Raw genomic sequence first — 20,483 nt, forward strand, 5'->3', positions numbered from 1 at the left:
GCGAACAATCTGAGACACGATGTCAGGCACCATACCAGAACAACGTCGATGTATATAGCTAAGCGTCGATGCGATGCGGGGTGCGCTGATATCGGGGCCTTGCCAGATGCGATGTAAATTGAGCATTGAGATAGCACGTTTCGTTCATAGATCTCGGATGTTGAACTTAGCTGCCTGAACCACGTTACAAGATGGCGCCTATTGGTCCGTGTCGTCCAGCCCAGGCAATGAGTAATGTGACAACTCTAGTTTGCTTTTGAGGGGGGTGACTCTTACTTCTCGATAGGTATGGCATCAGACCACACTGTGTCGAAGCTCAATACTCGGCTGGGTTCATGAGAAGCGCTTTATTGTTCACATGTCATGAGCCACACCAAAGTGTTCCTGCATAATGGCTAGGGCATACCCATTGGACGCTGATAAACTTGGTTATTGGCCAATCTTGGACATGAGACACTAACAACGAATCTCGATGCATATCGCTATACTTCGATGCGTTGTGGTGGGCTGAGATCGGTACTTTGCCAGATGCGGTGCGCATTGAGATATCACATGTTGAGATTGGAACTCTTATGTTCAGCTCGACTGCCTGATCTTCATTACAGTCTAGCTGCTGCTGGATCGTATAATTTCTGTCTGTGCAGCCATAGAGTAATGAGACAGCCCTGATTCACGTTCTCATGGGAATGCTTACTCCTACTTGACACCTTACACGGCAGTCGAAGCTCAATGCTAGGCGAAACACATCTTCGTGGATTTTCCATGTAGTCCCTCGACCTGCTGGCGACGGCGTTCGCAGAGTGGTGACTGGTAAACCGTCATCGGCCACAAGCAGAATCAAGCAGTCATCGTCGGTAAGGGGTCAACCATCCGGGCAAGGATGACAGTAGTAACACGTAGGGTGCTAGGTGGCACGGTTAGCATCCGGATAGTATTGTTGTACTTACGGCAACATACAAGAAACTCTAGAGTGTGGAGTGACACCCTAGGCATCAACTTTCACCCTGCTCCTATCTGCTAGTGCGTTTGTAGTTTCGCAGGCCACGAAGACTGGAGCATGAAGGTTTGTGGAGCACGCAGTAGTCACGTACAAGTTTGATTGTATTTGGCATTGTATATTTCTGTATGTACTTAGTTGGAAACAGGTGGAGCAGATACTATGGCTTACGGGGTTTTGCAAACATTTTGATGCCTGCACTAATATGCTCGAACGAGTAGAAGAGCTACCGTTCTATCACATAGGCATTATTCCTAATGGTCTTAACAATTTGTATACCGAGTTTCAGGGCAATTCGTAATGAAATGCGAGTTGTAGAGGGATGTCGGTGGAAGCCTCCAGATTGCAGTGGTTTTGCAAACTTTGTCACTTACGGGTCACGGCGGCAAGTGAGACTCCACCGTGGCAAAAGCCGCGACCAAGCTTGTCGTCGTGTCATCTGCAGATCACGATTGAGAGCGGAGATTGAAACATCACGCATGGTGGCAGAGAATGTCACTTTTGTTTTGCAAAGCTACCACACGCCGGGGTTCAGTTTGCTGACAGTGTTAGAGGATTGAGAAAGGAATGGCTGGAACATACTATATCGGATGTCCGATTGGGGAAAACAACTTATAATCACTATAGATCTGTCTTATCAAGAATTTCCAGCAGGCCATACAAAGCGTCTTAAGGCTCCCATTCCACAGCAAATACATTTCTCCTCAATCGGCTTCACAGATAGACTGAAATGTATGTCTATAACATTATACAAGTGTCATAAGTACAGTCTTTGAGGTGGAAGACGAGACCACGGTGTTTTGCAAAATTGATCGACTTTGCAAAACCCCGTAAGCGACAGTAAGTGTCAAGGAGTAGCAAGCAAGCTGAGGCGATATCGCTAAGCCAAAAAATGGACGATGGGCGCTAATCCCAGCGTCGGCCACTTAACTCCTGCCTGATTCGGTGCATATGTAATTTTGCGGCGACTAGCCATCTATTACAGATGACGATCAGCGTATAGTTTATGGGCTCTTTTAACATAAATTCATCGAGATATGGATCGTGAACTACCGTAAATGACGAGAGTGACCGTTGCTGTACATTTTAGCTTGACTTCCGCGCTCATGTCGCGGTCTGACATAGACCGCCGGGAGTATGCCGCCAATGGTCGTCTCCTGATGACGAAGCGTAAGCGTGGTACCCTGATGCGCAAGCCAGTGCGGTGGACGGGAGGCGTTTGTGTGGTGCCTGCCGTGGGGTTCGTGATTGAGAAGGAGTCCAGTGTGAGGAAGGCAGAAGAGCACACGGCCGATGGCGGCGATGCACAGCGAGGCGAGGACGCGGGCAGACGTCCACAAATACTCAGGCTGAGCGCCCGCGTGATTGTGCGGGTGCTCGCCATACTGATAACGACGCATATGCCGGTGCACGCATGAGCCGCTCGGACACGGTGCGGGGAGGAGGAGCACGCACGTCCCGTCCATACGTACCCTTTTGGTGCGGATGCGCAAGGTAGTAGACCGCTTACGTCGACTGCTCCAGAGCAGCACAGAATCACGGTGCGCCGTGGAAAGAAAGGGTGTCAGTGCATGGGTGCATATAAGAGCAGTGCGGCGCAGAAGGAGCCTCTGATCTAAGCTGCCCGTGGTCGTCGTTTATGCCGATCAAGTAGTAAAGCCACCGCTACGTCGATCTTGATCGCTTCCGCGCGCCAATGTCGCCCGCCTCGGGGCTGGCGCAGGGCGTCATGCTTCCATTCAGCACCCAGACTTGCCGTCGACACACGTTGGCCTACCCGGCCGCCGCATAGCAGTCACGTCTATCGAGCGATCAACGTCAACACTGCCAATACGGGCATACACGCATCACCCGGACGCGAGCAAGTCCACGCCCTGCGCTCTCCGCCAACGCGGACGCGGACGCGCACATGCTTGCAGGGGCGCGACGTACTTCTGCAGGTACCTGGGCTGCGCATACACTGCACGTATGTATCCATCAGAGACGGAGAACGGCAGAGCGATTTGGACACATGGGGGCAGACTGCAGACTGCAGACGCACACCGTGCGAAAAACAGAACGAGTCTGGCGTCCGTCAGCGTGAGCACCGTAGACCCAGCGTGCCTTCGACCCACGAGAGATGCAGGGGATCGGGCCCCCCGGCATCCGCTGGCTCAAGCACGAAAACATGGGAGCTGAGCTTGGTCGCGCCAGGATAGCCGGTGCTGTTCCAGGCAAGCAGCATGACGTGGGGTGCAAGTTCAAGTCAACTGTGCGATATTCACTGAGAGAGAACTTGGGAAACGCCCCCATTGAGGCTGCACAACCATATCCATATCTAAGGTCCAGGATGTACGGTCGCAAATATGAGCAGACAGATTCTCCCAAGCTCTCATAGCCTCCCAGATCTGGCCGCGCGATCCAGCCGGGCTTGTGCCGCTGGCGCCGGGCTAACCCATAAGAGGCAGCCGCGCACTTGGTGGGCCTGTTCACAACCAGTATCGCCGGTGAAGCGCTGGTCCACAATGTCGGGATCTCTGATGAATAAGTCTCAGACTCTCCTGTGAGCAGAACGAAATACACTTCCTTCAACCTACGCCGGCTCCGGATATCCATGTACAACACGAATATGAACAGCCGACTCCGCCGACATGTAGATCTAGACTCGCTGAGTGACCATCCTCTGATCTGACCATCAAGAAGGTCGTTCTATTGTAGGCTGCCTAGGGGAGACAAAGGACAAAGACTCGCTGAGAGCGACCGGTGACCGGTGACCGGTCAAGGTTGACGCGGGCAAGCTAGTGGCACTGGTCCGTCGCTTGCTCTCATCTTCACCCCCAAGACCACTCTGCGCGCACGGAGGTCAACGCATGCGAACCACCACACGGCCTTCCAATAACACCCATCGTTGTCTCGGCGCATCGCTCGCCGGCAGCCCACCGCCAGCGACACCTGACGAGCGCCACAGACCGTCGACGGCCTCCTTTTCCCCGAGGCTTTCTCCCCACCCGCCATCGACCGCGCTGCCTGGCGAGAGCATACCACGCGCCGGACCGTCTTCACGCGCGCCATTGCCCACAGCGAGTGTGCGCTCACCACGACCGATGTCGCCGCATACCATAGACGCAGACGGCGCCCAATCACCGGGGCCGCCTGGGACCCCATCCTCAACCTCGACGCGGCTCCTGAATGTGGCAGACGCTGTGGACTACCTAGACGCGATCAAGGCCCAGTTCCAGGACAGGCCAGAAGTGTACAGCCACTTTTTGGACATTATGAAGGACTTCATGTATCAAGTGTGAGTAGCGTTTGTGATGTCCTTTGTCCCACCACTCGGGCGTACAGTTTTCCAGAAAGGACACATCAGTGCGCACGTCGTCCTTCCTGCGTTACGACGTGATTGTCTGTCCGTATCTCGATGAGTGGGTGTGTGTCTGGGTCCATGGTGTCATTCTATGTGCCCGGGGACCGATGTTGGTGCACGTTCTGACTCCTCAACAGGATTGACACACCGGGCGTTATTGCCCGCGTCTCCATGTTGTTCCACAGCAGCCCCTACCTTATACAAGATTTCAACACGTTCCTGCCACCCGGCTACCGCATCGACGTGTCGACTGATCCGCAGAACCCGGGCATGGTCACTGTTACGACGCCCACCAGCGTCGACGTACAGTACACAACCGCTTTCCCGCCTGATTATCCATTCTCGCCCTCTATAATGTTCGCGCCTCCGGCAGCAGGCCCCCAGGCAGTCTCCGCCGCTTCATTTCTAGGCAACCTAGGCAACGGGACGAACGAGGGAATGGCAGCAATTGGCGAGCTCAACCACGCTATCCAGTTCCTGAATAAGATTAAGATGCGATTCGAAGAAGACCCTGAAACCTACGAACAGTTCCTTGAGGTTGTGCATGCTTACCAGGAGCGGCCGCAGGACGTACGTCACTGTTGGTCATTCTCGCAATTGATCAAACTGACTGGTCTTGGTTGTCAGTCACAAGTGTACGCCCAGGTGCAGACGCTGTTAAAGGACGCTCCGGACCTCGTGAATGAGTTCCGTGACTTCTGGCCAGAAGCAATTGGCCCTTCTTCGCAACGTCTCAGACTGGTCGGTATCCTGCCTCAACCTAGTAACCGATCTATGTAACAATATGCATTTCCCGTTGTGCAAGCCTCCCAATACTTGTCAGAAATACAATTGTATATCCGATATGGTGTAGTGGCTAACATTATCGCCTCTCACGCGATAGCCCGGGGTTCGATTCCCCGTGTCGGAATACCATTTTGGTCCCAAAAATGTGACAAGATAGGTAACTGTCGACATGAGTGAGACCCTGAGCAGATTCATGTGACTGTCACAGCTCAATCAGACTGTGGTGCAGAACTCAAGCATCAAGCGTCAACAGACACCGTATATACCAGTGTTGGGCCAGTCGTCTGCCAGTCGTCCCAGTCGTTCCCACGACTGGGGCGATTAATCGACGACTGTACGACAGTCGAAAAGTCGCGGCGACTTTTCCCACGGCTTGCGCAGACACGGCCCGATATTCACGTGCACAATTCTGGTACGCAGGCGCCCGAAGAGTCCCAAAGAGGCATCGGATCAAGGGATGAGGGGGCCCAATGACTTTACTTGGCTGCCTCTCTCTGTCATTGAGAGATCTATTCGACTGCAAGATGCCGCAAGGATGGAAAAGAGGGTTGGACATATTTGCAGGATAAAGTTGAGTTGTATGAGCTTCTCGACTTCTCATCTTCAATGCAGAAGATAGTATTGACTGAGTGCTGAGTCTCTGCCAATAGGATATACATGTATTTTCATTTACATATCTTGCTAACATCACATCCTGTTGTGTACATTATTTTGTGGCCAAATCTCCCTCCATTCCCGCATCACCTCTAATGTCAGGTGTGACTGAATGGTCGTGGGAATAGTCGCCGCCGTGGGAACAGTCGTCGTCGTTTGTAGTCGTTTCGACTGACATCATGCGACTAAACGACAGTCGCACGATCATTCGACGACTCGCACAACACTGGTATATACCGCGACTCGAGAAGCGCAACCACCAGCTACAGGGATGCCAAAGCGGGCGACCCCGGGACCGTCGATGATGCCCGCGCCCAGAGCCTGTTGACCGCTCGCCAGTACCGCGCCGGGTCCTCGCGCATGTGCGCGACGTGCGACGTGCGGTCGAATCGTTCCACACGCACCTCGAAGCCCCGCGCACGCGCCTCGCCTATGTGCGCCTCCACTTCGTGCGCGGGTGTGACGCGGTCCCCGTCCGAATAGATGTACAGCCGCGGCGTCGCGGCGGGGTCGGTGTCCGGCGTGACCGTGGGCAGCAGGCCCGGTGTGTTCAGCGTCTCGCGCAGCTCGCGGAGGAGGGGCGGGTACCCGGAGAGGCGGACGGTGGTGGAGAAGATCACGTAGAGCACGAGGAGCGGGGGCAGCGATAGCATGTGCATGACGGGGTTGTCCGGCGCAAAGATGTTGATGGCCAAGGAGAGGAGGTTTGCGGACGGGGCGGAGTCCAGGACGAGGGCTGTCGGGATGCGCGGACCTGAGGTGGTGGCTGGCATCGACTCGTGCAATCTGGAGAGCACCCTGCGCAGCTTCACGATGTGGAGGCCGCCAGCTGCGCAGAACGTCGGAACCTCGAACAAATGAGATGAGCGAAGAGACATACCGTTCGAGAGTGCATGCACCAGAACTCCCCTGTGGGAAGATGATCCTGACGTTTCACGCTGCAGGAGTTGCACAATGGGAGCAAGACGGGCTTCCTAGGGCATGATCAGCGTACGCAAAGACTCGGAAGCGCTGTGTGCGAAGTCATACCAGGGATGATTGAGACCTCAGAAGCATAGAAGTATCTGATTGTACAACAACGATCGTAGACGTAGAAAACATCTTCTGTAATGGCTCAATGTATTTGTATAAATGCGGGGGCTGGGCGTTAACTTCAGCTGATCAGTACGCTATTGCCGATTACACAGATTGGACCTTACACCATCCGAACAATAGCACGAGTCTGCAATAAGTGCTTCTCAAGGTGCAGTGGACCATGGTAGAACGGCTCGCACTCACGAGGGATGTAAAGGATTCGGTCTTCCTGTGTCAGTTGGATTGAGCAAGAAGACATGAGTATTGAGTCTGACAGAGCCGGGGTATTCAGGGCTATTGGAAGGGAGAGGCATTGCTGTGTCTACTGGCGAATACGTAAGACCGAATTGCGAGGAGTGCACAAGACTTATAAGACTTGAGAGGGGGACTCCGTTATCCGGCGAGCTGCAGTCTCGGAGCCGACTATGCTGACGATTGACATCGCGGACCTTCTCGGACCCATGGAAAGACGCGCAGCTGAGCTCGCATCGTATGGCCAAGACAGGACTGGCGCTTTTCGCATATCCGTTCAGTGCGAGTTTACTACGTCCTGCGGCTATTTCTCGCCGAACGCGGTGGGACAAAGGAAAGGAGGAAGAGTACTTACTATGACATGTTCATGAAAGACGACTAGGCGCTGCTTATGTGAGTAGGTACGTTCAAAATTGCCGCTTAAATCTCGCTGGAAAACAAGCGGCATTTAAGCGTCCAAAAGCAGCGAGCAGAATCTGAGCTTCCCTCCTCGAACAGCGACAAATAAGCGACTGCTCGGCGCAAGCGCTCGCAGATTTTGGCTTACGGCTATGTCACGCTTGCATGATTCATCATCCTGATTGGCTGGTCAGCCCTTGGCAAACCGAAAACGTGATCAAATCACGGCTGCATCACGCTTAGTCATCTGTGATGCTTTCAGCGACCTTTCAGCGACCTTCAGCCACATTTGGGCGCTCAAAAGCAGCGAAAAGTCGCTTGTTTTCCAGCGAGATTTAAGCGGCAATTTTGAACGTACCTAGTAATAGATACTCCCGATTTGGTTGGCGTGTCTATTATTGGAATCGATGCTAATTGAAGTAGGATTCCAACCATGGTCATGAAAGTTTTGACCACGGCCTGTGTCGTAGAGGGGGTTTTGCGCTTGTGAAATCAATAATCGCGCGGTATCGACGCTGGGTTAGCCTCCTCGTGGACTCAGGGATCGGAATTAAAATTTAGGCTTCTATGTACAGTCACCGGGCGACAGCAGCACTCGTTAGTAGCCAACTCTGACAATTGAATCAAAACGACAGTCTGTGGCGTCCAGCATTTGCTACTGAATGCGGCTAACAGCCAACAGTCAGCGTGGACGGCCACCAACCGCCACCGAACGCCACTAAGCTGCCATCAAGCGCCGGTTTCCGATATGTACCACGTGCTATGGGCAGCAGACGCTGGTGGCCGCCCGGCGCTGGTGGCGGGACTATTTTCTATCGGCGAGCACGAGGACGAGGACGAGGACGCGGCGCGCGAGTGACCGACAGGCAACGCAGACGGCCTCCGGGACTGTAGGTGAGCACGCCCCGAACGTGTTCGTACTGCTGCTGAGCGGGTAGCAACAGCATTCACACGTTGCTTTCGCCTTAAACCTTCTTCTAGGCACATCCACACCTCGTGTTTCTCTCTTCTGTCTTGCCAGATATTACGTGCGCGGTATTGCTGAAGATGGCAGGTTTACTCAGGTTCTCGGACCGAAATCGCAGCAACGCAGCATATGAACCGCTCGTCGCCATGGACGAGCTGAATTCCAATTGGGACCTCCAAGAAGATGATAACATCAAGGATAGCTATGTCGCCGTGTCCACGTCGGAAATTGACACTGCTGCACAACTTATGGCAGAAGGTACCGTTGAGATAGACCCGGTAAAAGTGGCCAGGGTGCGAAACAAAATAGATTGGCACATCTTGCCCTTGATGTGTAGTGAGTATACCTCACTTGTGGCCCTCGCATTTCGGGTAGTTCCTGGTTGGAATATAGAACGATCGACTTCTCGTGTTACCCATATGTGCCGTAGCATCTGCCACACGCTTCTGAGAGTTGGCACTGATGTCCACCTCTGATGCTCATTGCTGTGTCAGCTCTATATTGGATACAATTCATGGACAAGACAACGTTGGGTAGCGCAGCCATCCTCGGTATCAGGTATGTCCAACTTGGTACTCTCTCACGAGCCGTAGTGTCAATCGATGTCAATAAGAGAAGCAACCCACCTTACGACAAACGAGTACGTTTCCGACAGAGTGACTGATGGAGTAGAGGTCATTAATTATGTATACAGATACAACTGGTAGGCCGGCTGAGTTATCAGCCAGTGAGTACGGATGAATAAATGCAACATGTTCAGGCTTGGTACAATCTTCTATTTGAGCTATCTTCTCTTCGAGTATCCTCAGAACCTTGCACTCCAACGGTTCCCCGTCGGCAGGTGGATGAGGTATGGTGACCTTCGTGTCATATACCGTATTGCTCATACGGAACCCGTGTCACGTCCTTCTGTGATACAGTATCAACATCTTCATTTGGGGGATTGCGCTGTGTGCACACGCAGCCTGCAACAATTTTACCGGTCTGTTCCTCGTGCGCTCCATCCTTGGCGCATGCGAAGGCTCCATAACCGCAGGCTTCATGATCGTCAGTTCAATGTTTTACACGCGTAATGAGCAGACGCTGCGTGTGGGCTACTGGTGTGAGTCGTAGTCTCTGCTTAAGCCTGCCACTCGGAAGCCGATACTGAACATCTCGTAGTCCTGATGAACGGGACAGGTAGATGAGAACTTCTATTAATCGTGTACGATTGCGTGACAGGAAGTCGCAGCACAGATAATATCTGGGTTCATCAGCTTTGGGACCCTACACATCAAGACCGAGGGCTTTGAGCCCTGGCAATGGTGTGTAAAGAATAATGTTCTTCACACATTGTTAAGCTACCTCATTGTAGGTTGATGAGTATTACAGGTGTTTTGACGCTGATAACTGCGGTCGCATTTTGGTCCGTGTTGTGCTTGCGCAATCGAGACCGGTGCTGATATACTTCAGGCTTCTCTTCCCTGACTCGCCCACAAATGCGTGGTTCTTGACCAGAGAAGAACGTACAATTGCTGTCAGACGCTTGAAGGTGCGTTCAACTGCTCACCTATCATTACATGTCTTATTCGGTCTCCAGGAGAATCAAACAGGCGTGGAAAACAAGCACTTCAAGATCGAGCAGTAGGTCGCTCTAGTGTATGTAACTCGCCACCCTTACCTATTGCACAGGTTCAATGAAGCCCTGCGCGATCCTAAGACTTGGCTCTTTGCCCTCTTCTCTGCGCTCAACAACGTGCCCAATAGCCTGACGAACCAGAACCAGATTATCGTCGCGTCATTTGGCTTCACCTACCTCCAGACGACGCTCCTCGGCTGTGTCGACGGTATCATCGAAATTGTCACGATCTTTACGGGAGTGCACCTCGCCACGCGCCTGCGCGACGCGCGCGCGTACGTCGGCGCTCTGTACTTCATTCCGAACCTGATCGGTGTGCTCCTACTCAACGTATTGCCGTGGAGCAACAGAATAGGGCTTCTCTGTGCGAATTGGCTCACTGGTGCGTGTGTTTTACGAGCGTGCTCGGACCATCGGTGTGACTGTGACGACCTGATACTTCAGGCGTGGGCACCACTGGATTTGTCCTCTCGTTGTCGTGGCTGTCGAACGTCACCGCAGGGCACACCAAGCGTGTAACCGTCAACGCGATCATGCTCATTGCATACTGCATCGGAAACGCAGCCGGCCCCTTTATGTGGCAAGAGCGCTTCCGCCCACGGTAAGCGAGGTGTCCGCTCTCCTCCCATAGGCATTTTTAAGGTCTGCCGCTAGGAACCGCGTCCCCTGGACGATCATTGGGCTTTGCTATCTTACCTGCCCGATCCTCATGCTCGCAATCCGACGCCGGCTCGCCGCTGAGAACGCACAGAGGGACAGAGAGCTGCCGGACGAAACATACGACAGTGTGTACGTTAAAGTGGCAGGAACAGACGGGTCGCCCGTCAAGCGGAAAATAGACAAGGTACGTCCAGCGAGCCGGACCAACAAGGGCACATAGCGTCATTCTCCTTGAAGTAGCGGTCGCACTGATCCGCCATGTTTGCAGGAATTTCTGGACATGACCGACATACAGAACCGTGATTTCAGATATGTACTGTAATCAACGCTAGAGATGCGTATGCTGGAGAGACATGTTAGGCCGACGTATATACAAGCGCATTTGCCGGTATACCCGCCTACCTTACATATTCTACACAAATGAAGACACCCGCATCAAGATCGTGCCTATGGTCGCAGCATCATTCTTGCGCGGCTCCCAGCAGTCGCTCACGCTGGCATTGTGGCGCCGCTCCTTCAGGAGATGTGGAGGTGTCGACTCACCGCGGGCAAACGCCTTTGCGACGGGCTCCCGTATTGTCGACCTGGAGTAAAGACATTGCGAGGGTAGGAGTGGCACCCGCTGTCATCCGCCAGCGGAGTAAGGTGAGCATGAGGATTATATGCACTGGAATGGGGAAGGAGGGTAACTATGCCCACTGCTCGAGCGCTACACAAAGAACCTATGGAGGCTGCAGTATCCGCAGATGTTCCCAATTTATTGGAAATCATGGCTGTCCAGCCAAGATGTCCCCGGTACGCTGTGATCTTATAAGAGTGAGGTCTATTTCGGCGGTCGATCGCACAGTGCGCAGTGGGTGTGAGAACGTACATCCATCTAAGACGCTAAAAGACACTGATAAGACGGAGTCGGACGCACTGTTCACGAGGAGCGATCGCGTATACAGCATGACTCGTCGATATACGAGGTATCGCAATGATGCCATATAACCAGGAGATAGCCCTTAGGGATCAAGCTGCTGGACTCCTGTGGAATTTACAGCTTTACAGTGACGTATAAATAGCAGTCGTTATGCGCAGATAAATTCTCGTAATACTCTTGCAATTCGAGCGAGCCACTCTCCAGCGCATTGGACAAGGACATGATATCTGCTTACATAATACCTTCAGACGCTCGCGTGCATTTTGTCATATCGCGACCTGCTAAAGTCGATCAGTGTGTGAGCACTGAGCGGACTTCGGGCGGTAATGGGCGGGCCCTGGAAATAACAGCCTACTTTGGTGCTTTATGGCTGTGGCGATATTTTTCTGGTCCCGACAATCGATTCCGAGTTCCGTATCAACCTCACCTGCGTACAACAATAGAGAATCAGCAGGAGGTCGTCCAAGAACTCTTTGTTCAGTTTCGCATAAAGAGATCCTTGTTCCTGCAACCGCTGCCCTCTCCACCCTTCGTCTCAAGTCAACGCGAGCTGTCGTCGGACCATTCTAGGCTCAACATCAGGACACTGACACATTCCATCTATCAAGTTCGTGAGTATGAATTATGTTCAGGTGAGTGCTTGCTACATTACAGTGGCTCCTCATGCTAACGGCTCTGCAGCTAGAGAAACTCGGTAACTTGATTCCAGTTCTTAGACTGGGGACATCACGCTCACATACACACAGGCGAAGGTACGTATGCCACGGTTTACAAGGTATGTGGCAATCTGAGAGCGCCCTCATGGTCATCGCTGACCCTCCTATAGGGAAGATCCAGGACCACAAATGAGATCGTTGCACTGAAGGAGATTAACCTCGATGCGGAAGAGGGCACCCCGTCCACTGCGATCCGAGAGATATCGCTCATGAAAGAGCTCCGACACACCAACATCCTGCGGCTATACGATGTCATACACACTGAGACCAAACTCGTCCTTGTCTTCGAGTACTGCGATCGTGACCTCAAAAAGTACATGGAGGCCCAGGGGGAGCGCGGCGCGCTCGAACCTCACATAGTGCGCAGCTTCATGTATCAGCTGCTCCGAGGCACCGCGCACTGCCACGAGAACAGAGTCCTCCACCGGGATCTCAAGCCCCAGAACCTGCTGATCAACGCGAAGGGCGAGTTGAAGCTGGGTGACTTTGGCTTGGCACGGGCATTCGGAGTGCCAGTGCACACATTCTCGAATGAAGTGAGCACATCGCGCCATCTACCCGGTCTACTTTCTTGACCTCCCATCGCAGGTGGTGACATTATGGTACCGCGCGCCCGATGTCTTGTTGGGCTCGCGGATGTATAGCACATCCATTGACGTTTGGTCATGCGGCTGCATCTTCGCGGAGATGATCTCCGGAGTACCTCTTTTCCGCGGCAGGGACAACCAGGATCAGCTATTGCACATCATGCGCATTCTCGGCACGCCCGATGAGCGCCTCCTGCGCAAGATCGCAACGGAAGGGGTACGCGCCTTGCACCTATTGCGATATGCTACTGACCGACTTTCGCTACAGCAAACAGAGAATGCCCAGCTGAAGCAATACCCGCGCTACCCGAAGATCCCATTTTCGCAAGTCCTTCCCAAGGCCTCGCCTCATGGTACGTTTCGCGTACTTCGCTGTCCTAGGTATCGACTAATGACATTGTTCAAAGCATGGGATCTTCTGGAACGCCTCCTCCAGTTCGATCCCTCCAAACGCATCACCGCCGCTGACGCGCTTCAGCACCCCTATTTTACCGGAATCGTCCCGTATCCTGTTGGACAGCCGATTCCTGGCATGATCGGTCCACCTGGATCCAGCTTTCCCCCGCAGCCACAGCCACAGCTGCAACAAGGACAACAGGAGCAGCAGCAACGAATTGTGGCTGCGTATCCACGTTTGCCCGAGGGGACCAATATGTCGATGGTGAGCTTTACGCCCGCCGGCCCACCGCACAACGGGATACAGCGCTATCAAGCCGTCTATGCCCCGGGATACGTGCCACCGAACGGCGGGCAACGATGATCCTTGTCGTGCTCTCGATGTCTCCTGATTTTCGTCTGTAATTACTTATGTTCCAAAAAGGCTTTGCTTGCGCTCCGATGAATTCCATTTCTGTCTCCTCTGACGTGTCTGCTTCTCTTTGTACCTCTGGGGATTATTACCAAACTCGTGTGCGTTTCTCTCCCTCATATTCGCGCTCCATACAAGCATAGTAATAGATCCCGGTACTGTATCATTCTAATCGAGAAGGACTGAGCTGTTGTGTGTTATAGCGTAGTCAAATCCCTGTATTGTTCGAATGTAGCTTGTGTCTGTTCAATCAACTATCGCCTGTGCTATACATTCGACCCAACTGAATTTACTACATGCAAGAATCGATCTTCTTGTTCTAAATGTCAAATTTAGGTGTATTGCACCTAAGGATAAGCTTGAGATTGATCACTACATACAGTGATTCTCTCTCCAGTAGATACTGTTTGCTTTCGATTCAATACTGATTGAATATTTGTACCAAGATTATCAACGCTTGCACCCCGGAACGCGCGCACGAATTGGGCCAGACCACCATGCAAAGGCTACATTTTCTATTAAAGCTAATATGTCCAAAAGCGTCTCGCACCAGTGAAGATTCCGACACGGGGAATCGAACCCCGGGCTATCGCGTGAGAGGCGATAATGTTAGCCACTACACCATATCGGATTATAACATTGATACAACTGCGTTTCTGCAGACGTTAGTTTTGAGCCCCGCTCATTTCTCGTTGGCTCGACCACGATCACTCTGCTTACCTCCGAGGTACATACTTACTGTGATTCATTGCCGTCCCGAGATCGTTCGTGAGTTCTCGGTAATCAGTAGCTGGCAACGGCTACACTCTGGGCGCTGTCGTAAACCTTCGTCCTGGGTCCGTGTACTCCGGCATATGTTCATGATGGCCGTCTGGTTCTACGAGATCCAGCACAGCGTCGCCGGATATACGCGAGGCTGTCTCGGACGATAGCCGCGAGGGCCTGCGTTAGGGAAGCCAACACCCAGTTGTGTACGAGGCGTCTTCACCGAGAAGAAGCGCATTGGCCCGACAGCATCATGCTCACGTCGCCCACATATACCGCCATGCACCTTCACGCTGTTCCCTTCCACCGCCACTTTGTCACTATACTACTCTAGTCTCGCCCACCCCTCGCCGCTCCTATGGAGCAGTCGATGTAAGGTGCTCCCGCTGGTCTGCGCCGCGCGCATACTCATCTGGCAGGTCGCGCAGGATGCCGGCAACCCCTTCCTTGCAGGATGACAAGGACCCTCTCGCACTCGAAGCCGTAGAACAACCAGCTGCTGCGAGGCGTAATCTTGGCTTCTGGATGGTCTTCGTGGGCAATCTGCTAGTGGACATGCCCTCAGCCCTCGATCTGGTGAGTCCGTCTCATGCCCATGCCCATAGTCCATGCCTATATTCCGTTCTCCTTGAGACTGCTGTATCCACCGCACTGCCCACCATCGTCGACCACCTTCATGGCTCGGACTTCATCTGGGCCAGCAGCGCCTATGCCATCGCTTCTACCGCGATCCTGCCCATCGTAGGTGGCTTCGTCTCCGTCTTTGGACGCAAGCCGGCCATTGTCGCATTCATTATCTTCTTCGCCATTGGCTCGGCACTATGCGGCGCAGCTCAGAACATGACTATGTTTATTGCGGGAAGAGGTACGTCCTCCTGTAAGCGTCCTCTTCTTTTTGGTCAGCTCACCTTGTGGCTATTCAGCTGTCCAGGGTCTTGGTGGCGGTGGTTGTATTGCCGTCACAGAGATCATATACGCAGACCTCATTCCCCTACCGGAGCGAGGCAAGTTCTACGGCATCACCGCATCGTAAGTCCACGCATTATACATTCGCTCGACTCCATGTCTTCATTGATGCGCCGCGCAGTGTCTGGGCACTAGCAAGGTACAGTCCGTCGCCTCATGGTCACGACGCTCCGCCCGCTGATCGCTGCCCGCAGTGCCGTTGGTCCGCCCATCGGCGGAGCCTTCGCGGGTTCTGGCATTTGGCGCTGGCTCTTCTTCCTCAATCTGCCCATTTGCGGCGTCTCGCTGGTGCTCGTCGTGAGCTTCCTCAACGTGCGCACGCCACGGGACAGCTTCCGGGCCAAGATAGCGAGCATGGACTGGATGTGAGTGCCCGTCCTGTCCACCCGTACACGCGTTGTTGACCCGCGCAGCGGGATCTTTATCATTATTGCGAGCACTCTAATGGTCATGATCGCACTTACACAGGCGGGGGTCCAGTATCCATGGACATCTGCTCGTGTGCTTGCGCCACTGTGCTTTGGCGCCGTCGGTCTTGTGCTCTTCTTCATAGTGGAGTCCTTCTGGATCAAGAATCCCACGGTGCCGCGTTTCATAATCACGAACAGGACAACCCTCAGCGGGTAAGTGCTGCCTCATACGCGCCCTACCACATACAGGCTGAAGCTTGCCAACAAGGTATCTAGGCACATTCTTCCACGGTATCGTGTCGATAGCAGCCATCTGTAGGTTCCTTCACTGCCGGGATCTCTACAGCTGCTGAACATCGTGCAGATTACCTCCCCGTCTATTTCCAAGCGTGCAAGGGTGCCTCGCCCATAGGCTCCGGCGTCGACCTCTTCGGCATCGCCTTCACCATCGCGCCATTCGCCATCATGATGGGCGTGTCCGCAGAGGTCTTCCGGCGCTACCGCCCGCAGAACTACACCGGCTGGGTGATCACCATCGTCGGCTTCGCGCTGCTCTCGACGCTGCGCGCGGACAGCTCGCGCGCGCAGTACGTCGCCTTCCAGGTCGTCGTCGGCGTCGGGCTGGGCATGATCTGGATCGGCACGCAGTTCCCGATCCTCGCGCCGCTCCCGTTCTCGAACAACGCGCGCGCGCTCGCGTTCTTCACGTTCGTGCGCGCGTTTGCGTGGGGCTGGGGCACCGTCGTCGGCGGCACGGTCCTGCAGGACACGCTGCGCGCGCGCCTGCCCGCGGCGCTGCTCGCGGACGTGCCGGCGGGCGCGCAGCTCGCGTACGCGCTCATCCCGGCGGTCGCGGGCCTCGAGGAGCCCCTGCGCGGCGAGGTGCGCGCGGCGTTTGCGGAGAGCACCGCGCGCATCTGGCGCGTCATGATCGGCATGTCGGGCGCGGGGCTGCTGACGTGCTTCCTCATGCAGGAGGTCCCGATGCGGCGCGCCTTGGACGAGCAGTGGGGTCTGACAAACATAAGCCAGCCCGCGGAGGGCGGGGGCGAGGCGGTGGCTACCCCTGGTGCAGCGACGCAGGCGGGAGCCTGACGCGCTGTGAGCGCAAGCGCGACTCTTCAAGTCTCAGGCGTCAGAGTGCTCGATGGACGCTAGGATGTCACTACGTGGACACATGCTGTGATATTGTTGGATTTCGCCATGAATTGCAATGTGTCAGAACGTCACTGCTGTAAAGATGCCTGCTCTCGACGCCGCGTTCGCTGATGATAGCATCTACCGACGACGCGACCTTGCGTATCGCATGCCCATGAGCCAAATTGTTGTATCGGAAGCACAGCCGGAGGTCCAAGGCCTGTACGTTCGGAGACGCTTTGGCGCAGACATCGTTGAACAATCTACTATCCCGAGAAAACTCCGCAAGTCTTGTACTGAGAGGTCTTTGACATGATATAAATCATGTTATCAACTGCGTCAGAAGCAGAAGCTCAAGCGTTTTGGGTTTTTATAACATACGACGCGGTCAAAACCACAGATGGCCTTCCAGGCCTTGCACAGTCTTCTTGTTATGATGTATCACAATATTGCCCAGCCATTATGTGGTGAACCATCATCGTGCTGGACGAGAACGGTGGCCACGGCCGCTGATGCTGATGACCAGGGGAAGTGGATGACAGGTGCCGCCACTATTTGTCACAGTCACTGAAGGGGACAATTCGCCTACCTTGGCGTGACATCTCCGGCCTGCTTCCAGTCACACGTATGTCAAAGGTTGAGCTCCCGAGCGCTCAACGTCAACGGCATCGGACAGCCGTACGGCGTTGAGTTGTTGATCGTGATCTTCGGCATCCTTGTCACCTTCCCACGGTGTCTGTTGACGTTCCGCAGTAATGTCTCGTGCAGGTACATTCACAACACGATGCGCTGACGATGGCGAGCTGGGAGTACTACATGTGCCGAGGGGAGGCTCTCCAGCTCTTAGATGTATCAAAGCACTTGCCCGTGTTTCTCTGATAATGTGATAGCTTGCCGTCATCCTCATCCAATCTCCTGGTTCAACAACCCTGATATTTTGACATAGACACAAGAATACATTGCATGACAGCTGCATCGGAGATCATGCAGCGTGGGGCATGCCATCACAGTTAACATCACTTCTGAATCTTGATGAGGATGTCATGAAAAGGATTTCAGCTGGACGATGAGTTCTGTGAGTGCCTGATTGCGCGGTTTGATGGTGCAGCGGAACGGTCTCGGATGTCTTGTCATAACACAACGTGAGGTTCAAGTGGAACAACTCGACGATTAAGGATGTCTACATACGAAATGTGTGCATCCGTACTGGGGCCGGGGCTTGTCAGCTTCTGGCCGCGTTCGTCCACCGGATTAGAGACGGTGAAGACGGCCAGGAAGTGTGTGACGAATATGAAGAAAGAAGACTCAGCAACGTGCACGCCAGGGCACCGCCTTCGCTCGCATCCCTGTCAGTCAACAAGTCGGAACCAACACAGAAAGTTGGGCGAGCGTACCTCCGGCCGTATCCAAATGCGTAGTCCCGAGGGTCCTCCGTGCATCTGTTTCCCTCGGCGAGGTACCGCTCCGGCCAGAACACCTCAGGCTCTGGAAACAGCCTCGGGTCACGCATAACCGCCCTGCATTCGCCCATGAGTGGTCCACAGTGTACCCACACCTTGAATGATATAGCACACACCATGTGTTCGCGATCACCCAGCTGCCTTTTGGAATACGGTACCCACGATACTCGTCGTCGACCCGCGTGCTGTGCGGCACAAGCGGTGTGATCGGGATGAACCGATGTACTTCTTTCATGAGAGCCTCGATGTACGGAAGCCGCGGCCTGTCTTCCATGACAGCAAGGCGGTCCTTCCCGACAATGGTCTCAATCTCGTCCTGTGCCTTGCGTTGGGCGGCAGGATAGAGCGCCATGAGAAGAAGGAAGGCGCTGTTCACAGCAACAGCCTATATTTGCGTGTGTCAATACAGCTCGCAGCATGAACAAATTAATAATACTACCGTATCCGTACCACCTACTATGTATGTCAGTGAAGTGTATGCCTCTGGTAGTCAACGAGGGTACGTCACCTGAATAAATGCTTGCCGATGTCCACTTCAAGAACTCGTCTTCGTCCCGAGTTAACGGACGCCCGGTCTCGGCTTCCACAAACTCCGTCGTCTCCGAGGCAAACGAACTGATACCCTGCAGCTTGATCTGATATCAGGAACTGTCGAAATGCACCTGTGGTGACTGGGCTCACAGCAGCCTCCTTCGAAGATAGATACGGCTGGGTCGCGAAGTCATCAATAATCCTCCGAGCATGGTCGGCCCACCGGCGGAAGCCTGCACCGGGAAACCACGCAGGAACGTGGCGCACTAGTCGTTCGCCGATCAGCACACGATATCAAACCTCCACATTGGCCCCAAACGTACGCCATGGGAATGCATCCACCAGCCAACGACCAGGTTCGGAGGCCACGCCGGTCACGCGAGCAAGTTCCTCTGCCAGGTTCACAAACGCATCCTCGCCAGGACCACCTTGAACCTCGTAGCCGTACGCCAGCCGCAGCGTGAACGCACCCGCAGACCTAGCAGATCTTACCGTCAAATGCGTTTTCCACGCTATGTAGTGCACGGCTCACCTCCGCAGATGGGCGATGAAATCGTCCGGGGAGGTCAGGAATGCCGCCATGAGCTTGTGTGACTCTGCGTACTGCATCTGCCAATAGTCCTCCGAGCGTTTGGCATCAACGGCGTTGCGAAGAAGCCGCCTGTGCTTCTTGAGGTTCTCGTCATACTGGTGAAACAGCACCGCGTGCTTCTTCTCAATCATGTCCATCGCCATGACCGAGTGTGGTCTCTCGCTGTAGAGAGCCCCACGGTGATCCAGGAGCTCGAGAACCGCCTCCGCACAGTTGAGGATGATGAATTTGATCCCGAAGACGTGCATATAGATCACGTCACCTGTCGACGCAATAAGTTGATGCATCCACAAACCAGAAACGATGAAAGATGGAGATGCCAACCATATTCCTCGGAGAGCGAGGCCAGAGATTGTGCGATGTTATGCCTTGGCATCTGGAGTGCATTGCCGACGAATGGCAGTGGCCTTGGACCTAGTCCGAGCACATGTCAGCAGTGTATACGGTATACCTGACATCGACGAGAAAGTACCTGGGGGAAGGGGTGCCGAACGGTGTTTGAATCCATGGTAAACACCCCAAGAAATCAACAGTGCCAGCAGCAAAACCACGGAAGAACTCTGTGTGCAAAACATGCTGGCGAGTCAGTGTTGAGTCTATGCCATCCCGGCCTGCTTAAATCTTGTCATCAGAACAACCACGGCCGGGAGTTTCCCATTGAAGTCTGGAGCAAATGGGCATTGGTGTCAACACACGCTTTGTGTGAAGGTACATATCATTAATTGATGACCAGACCCTGCCGACCGGCGGATGGGTGAAAATGAAGGCGGTACTGAGCCACTGTCTACGGAAGCTGGAAGCTGGTGACAACAAGATTGTCAGATCATTCTTGTGCTTTA

The 20,483-nt window shown here is 53.9% G+C and overlaps 6 protein-coding genes and 2 non-coding genes across 8 annotated transcripts; 5 read left to right on the forward strand and 3 right to left on the reverse strand.

Moving 5' to 3' along the window:
• Positions 1–2,103: 2,103 nt before the first annotated feature.
• On the forward strand, positions 2,104–5,451 carry POSPLADRAFT_1152419 (hypothetical protein; the record flags this gene model as incomplete). The annotated part of the gene is given in 9 exon segments (XM_024486651.1): positions 2,104–2,329; positions 2,979–3,076; positions 3,096–3,248; positions 3,945–4,062; positions 4,100–4,274; positions 4,330–4,404; positions 4,478–4,910; positions 4,968–5,081; positions 5,335–5,451. 9 exon segments carry the CDS (start codon positions 2,104–2,106, stop codon positions 5,449–5,451), a joined length of 1,509 nt encoding a protein of 502 aa, XP_024335400.1.
• Positions 5,179–5,250, forward strand: POSPLADRAFT_t132. Its single transcript has one exon. It is a non-coding gene; the product is annotated as a tRNA-Glu (tRNA).
• A 592-nt stretch (positions 5,452–6,043) lies between the features above and the next one.
• On the reverse strand, positions 6,044–7,946 carry POSPLADRAFT_1049353 (hypothetical protein; the record flags this gene model as incomplete). The annotated part of the gene is made up of 4 exons (XM_024479726.1): positions 6,044–6,609; positions 6,661–6,754; positions 7,304–7,460; positions 7,864–7,946. The coding sequence occupies 4 exons, from the start codon at positions 7,944–7,946 to the stop codon at positions 6,044–6,046; spliced, it is 900 nt and encodes a 299-aa protein (XP_024335401.1).
• Positions 7,947–8,618: 672 nt separating this feature from the next.
• POSPLADRAFT_1153382 (hypothetical protein) lies at positions 8,619–11,072 on the forward strand (the record flags this gene model as incomplete). The annotated part of the gene is made up of 13 exons (XM_024486739.1): positions 8,619–8,808; positions 8,967–9,066; positions 9,233–9,322; positions 9,393–9,574; positions 9,634–9,651; positions 9,704–9,780; positions 9,813–9,883; positions 9,925–10,003; positions 10,052–10,095; positions 10,144–10,472; positions 10,535–10,691; positions 10,745–10,934; positions 11,019–11,072. 13 exons carry the CDS (start codon positions 8,619–8,621, stop codon positions 11,070–11,072), a joined length of 1,581 nt encoding a protein of 526 aa, XP_024335402.1.
• A 1,217-nt stretch (positions 11,073–12,289) lies between these two features.
• On the forward strand, positions 12,290–13,735 carry POSPLADRAFT_1049355 (hypothetical protein; the record flags this gene model as incomplete). Its single annotated transcript, XM_024479727.1, has 6 exons — positions 12,290–12,308; positions 12,419–12,447; positions 12,499–12,924; positions 12,977–13,192; positions 13,244–13,328; positions 13,383–13,735. The coding sequence occupies 6 exons, from the start codon at positions 12,290–12,292 to the stop codon at positions 13,733–13,735; spliced, it is 1,128 nt and encodes a 375-aa protein (XP_024335403.1).
• Positions 13,736–14,342: 607 nt separating this feature from the next.
• On the reverse strand, positions 14,343–14,414 carry POSPLADRAFT_t135. Its single transcript has one exon. It is a non-coding gene; the product is annotated as a tRNA-Glu (tRNA).
• A 357-nt stretch (positions 14,415–14,771) lies between these two features.
• POSPLADRAFT_1173491 (hypothetical protein) lies at positions 14,772–17,402 on the forward strand. Its single transcript, XM_024488236.1, has 9 exons — positions 14,772–14,920; positions 14,977–15,124; positions 15,182–15,413; positions 15,472–15,577; positions 15,636–15,653; positions 15,709–15,879; positions 15,928–16,137; positions 16,193–16,239; positions 16,289–17,402. The coding sequence occupies exons 1-9, from the start codon at positions 14,907–14,909 to the stop codon at positions 17,017–17,019; spliced, it is 1,677 nt and encodes a 558-aa protein (XP_024335404.1). The 5' UTR covers positions 14,772–14,906; the 3' UTR covers positions 17,020–17,402.
• Positions 17,403–18,102: 700 nt separating this feature from the next.
• Positions 18,103–20,219, reverse strand: POSPLADRAFT_1152735 (hypothetical protein; the record flags this gene model as incomplete). Its single annotated transcript, XM_024486683.1, has 11 exons — positions 18,103–18,187; positions 18,250–18,393; positions 18,456–18,578; positions 18,638–18,906; positions 18,961–18,977; positions 19,030–19,150; positions 19,203–19,318; positions 19,376–19,530; positions 19,585–19,906; positions 19,969–20,058; positions 20,117–20,219. The coding sequence occupies 11 exons, from the start codon at positions 20,217–20,219 to the stop codon at positions 18,103–18,105; spliced, it is 1,545 nt and encodes a 514-aa protein (XP_024335405.1).
• Between the last annotated feature and the right edge of the window lie 264 nt (positions 20,220–20,483).

The sequence above is a fragment of the Postia placenta genome (assembly GCF_002117355.1).
Source record: "Postia placenta MAD-698-R-SB12 unplaced genomic scaffold POSPLAscaffold_14, whole genome shotgun sequence".
Classification (NCBI taxonomy): Eukaryota; Fungi; Basidiomycota; class Agaricomycetes; order Polyporales; family Adustoporiaceae; genus Rhodonia; species Rhodonia placenta.

Coding starts and splice junctions, on each gene's coding strand:
- POSPLADRAFT_1173491 (XM_024488236.1), top strand. Junction 15,125..15,181: donor TGCCCTCAGCCCTCGATCTG/GTGAGTCCGTCT, acceptor GTTCTCCTTGAG/ACTGCTGTATCCACCGCACT. Junction 15,880..15,927: donor ATAGCGAGCATGGACTGGAT/GTGAGTGCCCGT, acceptor TGACCCGCGCAG/CGGGATCTTTATCATTATTG.